The following is a 2,706-nucleotide window of genomic DNA, read 5'->3' on the forward strand; positions in this document are numbered from 1 at the left end:
AGTGATGCATCCATCATGCTTAGAGCCTACCGTACAAGCCTGTGGGGGCAGTGCTATGATCTGGGGTTGCTGCAGTTGGTCAGGTCTAGGTTCAGCAACGTTATGTGCCCAAAGAATGAGGTCAGCTGACTACCTGAATATACTGAATGACCAGGTTATTCCATCAATGGATTTTTTCTTCCCTGATGGCACGGGCATATTCCAAGATGACAATGCCAGGATTCATCGGACTCAAATTGTAAAAGAGTGGTTCAGGGAGCATGAGACATCATTTTCACACATGGCTTGGCCACTACAGAGTCCAGACTTGAACCCCATTGAGAATCTTTGGAATGTGCTGGAGAAGACTTTGCGCAGTAGTCCAAATCTCCCATCATCTATACAAGATCACGGGGAAAAATTAATGCAACTCTGGACAGAAATAAATGTTGTGACTTTGCAGAAGCTTGTGGAAACAATGCCACAGCGATTGCGTGCCGTAATCAAAGCTAAAGGTGGTCCAACTAAATATTAGAATGCGTGACTTTTTTTTTTTGGCCAGGCAGTGTATGTCTTTTAAATTAAAGAGATACATCTCGCTGCGCAGTGACGTCAAGGTCGACGACAACAACAAAACACAGCAGCAACATAGAGCAGGGTGTTAGCCAGCTAGCACAGAGCTGGAAACAACATTAGCGAGGTTTATGTTCACAGGTCGATGATAAAACGAAGGATGGTACATCGACTGTCGTTATCGATGGATTACATTTCAAACAAGTAGTGGGATTGTGGATCAGTATTGCACATATATGAACAACTCCATGACTTACAGCTAACTTAGCAACGCTAGCCAAATATCGGTTGCCCATTAGCTAGCTAGCTCAACCCGATAATCTTCTCTATGTGCTGCTAGCAACATTTTAAGCCCTAAGCAAGAGAGCTTGTGGCTTCTGTAATGCAAAGTATGAACCTGAGAAAATAGAGGTAAGGAAGGGACTTGCTAAGACTTTGTGAATGGTCATGAATACGTTGTAAAAACCAAGATCTTCGACATATCGGGGTGCTGACCCCGATCGTTTATCGTTACTGAGGTAACGTTTGCTATGTAGGTTAGTTAGGTAACTAGCTAGCAAGCTATGCGGATTTCAGTGTTGATTAATGCAACAATGGTCAGCAAGCATATTAGCAAACGAACAAGGAAGGTTTTTGTTTTGTCAGCTAAGAAACAGTACATGGCGAGAAAAATGTCCAGCTGTTTTCACTAAATCATGTTGATTGGCCGTTGTGTAATTATTTAATGTTAATTCATTGACATGCCTACCTGTGTTGTCTAGCTAGTGACATCTGTCCTAGGTAGCCTAGCTAGCTAACAATCACAGGGGCAGTGTTTCCAAGTTTGTTGTCTGATAGAGGCTGGTCATTAGCTTGTTTTGCTTGCTGGCTAACGGTCTCTAACAATCACAGGGGCAGTGTTTCTAAGTTTGTTGTCTGATAGAGGCTGGTCATTAGCTTGTTTTGCTTGCTGGCTAACGGTCTCGTAACGAAGGAATAAAGGTTAAAGGGCAGACATTTACGCTTTACCAAAACAAAGACTGATTATGTAAATTAAATATAACCTATATGGGCTTCTCTAAAATGTAGGCCAAATTTTATAATACTTTTTGGTAACGTTACTACTGACATTACATATTGTCTGTGGCGGTAGAAAAGATTTCAGTTCTGACGGTACGGTTACCTGGCTAGGCAGTAGGTTAGCTAGCCTAGCTATTTGGGTTGTTGACAAGATGCATCCGATCAGGCCCAGCACATTTCACACCGCTGTTGAATTACATTAGCTAGCGTTAGCTGCACTGTGACAGCATTACCGCTGCATTAGTCATCTCCATGTCCATAAATCTAGTTCTGGCTAATACATTCGCGTCTGTAACTTATTTCATTGGCATAAACTGTGCGATTTCTGTGTGACTACAACAGTGGAAAAACATTTGACAACCATGAAGATGGTTCACTATGTCAGGGAGCGAGCTAACTTAATAGGACGAACATGACTCAGCCTGAAATTAACAGTGTTGGCTAGCCGTTTGGCTAGCTAGGTAGCTGGACAAAACTGTTTTCTGCACTAAATAGGTGTCCGCTTTTTATTTTATAACTCTATAGATGCGCTTGGTATGGGTAAGAAGTTGTAACTACTTTCTTAACTATATAACCTAGGTTTGCTATCTAGCTAGTTTAGTCTGACTTACAGTAGTCTGAGTCGTATTTCTTCGTGCTGTTCGCTTGAAAGCATAAAGTGTCAAATGTCAAAACTTTGTTGCTGACTTGAATCGTGTTAACATAAGCATGTGACTTCTAAAACAGTGTCGATAACGCTTGGGATTGGATTTCTGTTCTTTGTGTCTTATTTACACGTTAGCTAGCTAGCTACCCACATGAAATCCTTTTGAGTGGTTTCCTAAAAATGTAAATTCCAATGTATTAACATAGTTGTATACTAATCTATTCTTTGCATTAAGCAAGTAACTATTATGACATTTACTTGAACTTAAAATGTTCAGGGAAGTTATTTTGTCATTGTGAAATGCACGCCTTAAATATCTATTGTTTTTCTTTCTTTTGTGTAAGGTCATCAATGACTAGATGAAGGAGCCAAGCTGGAGGAAAGCTCAGTGGAGAATTCAACATGAAGTTGTATGTGTTTCAAGTCAATAATGGAAGCACATTAACTTT

General features: G+C 40.6%; 1 protein-coding gene across 4 annotated transcripts in view; it reads left to right on the forward strand.

Annotated features, from left to right (window-relative positions):
- Nucleotides 1-594: 594 nt before the first annotated feature.
- Nucleotides 595-2,706, forward strand: part of rb1cc1 (RB1-inducible coiled-coil 1) — a 28,357-nt gene continuing 26,245 nt past the window's right edge. For 2 of the 4 annotated variants that reach the window (XM_035530595.2, XM_035530596.2), the window contains exons 1-2: nt 598-963; nt 2,602-2,706. The exon at nt 2,602-2,706 is cut by the window's right edge and continues 24 nt beyond it. In XM_035530595.2, the coding sequence (XP_035386488.1) occupies nt 2,660-2,706 (47 nt within the window). In that variant the 5' untranslated portion in view covers nt 598-963; nt 2,602-2,659. Of the gene's footprint in view, nt 964-1,853; nt 2,152-2,601 lie in introns of those variants that run through there. The other 2 variants (XM_035530597.2, XM_081695737.1) reach the window with 2 other exon arrangements.

This window comes from Electrophorus electricus, chromosome 14 (genome assembly GCF_041902795.1).
Source record: "Electrophorus electricus isolate QZ-2024a chromosome 14, ASM4190279v1, whole genome shotgun sequence".
Classification (NCBI taxonomy): Eukaryota; Metazoa; Chordata; class Actinopteri; order Gymnotiformes; family Gymnotidae; genus Electrophorus; species Electrophorus electricus.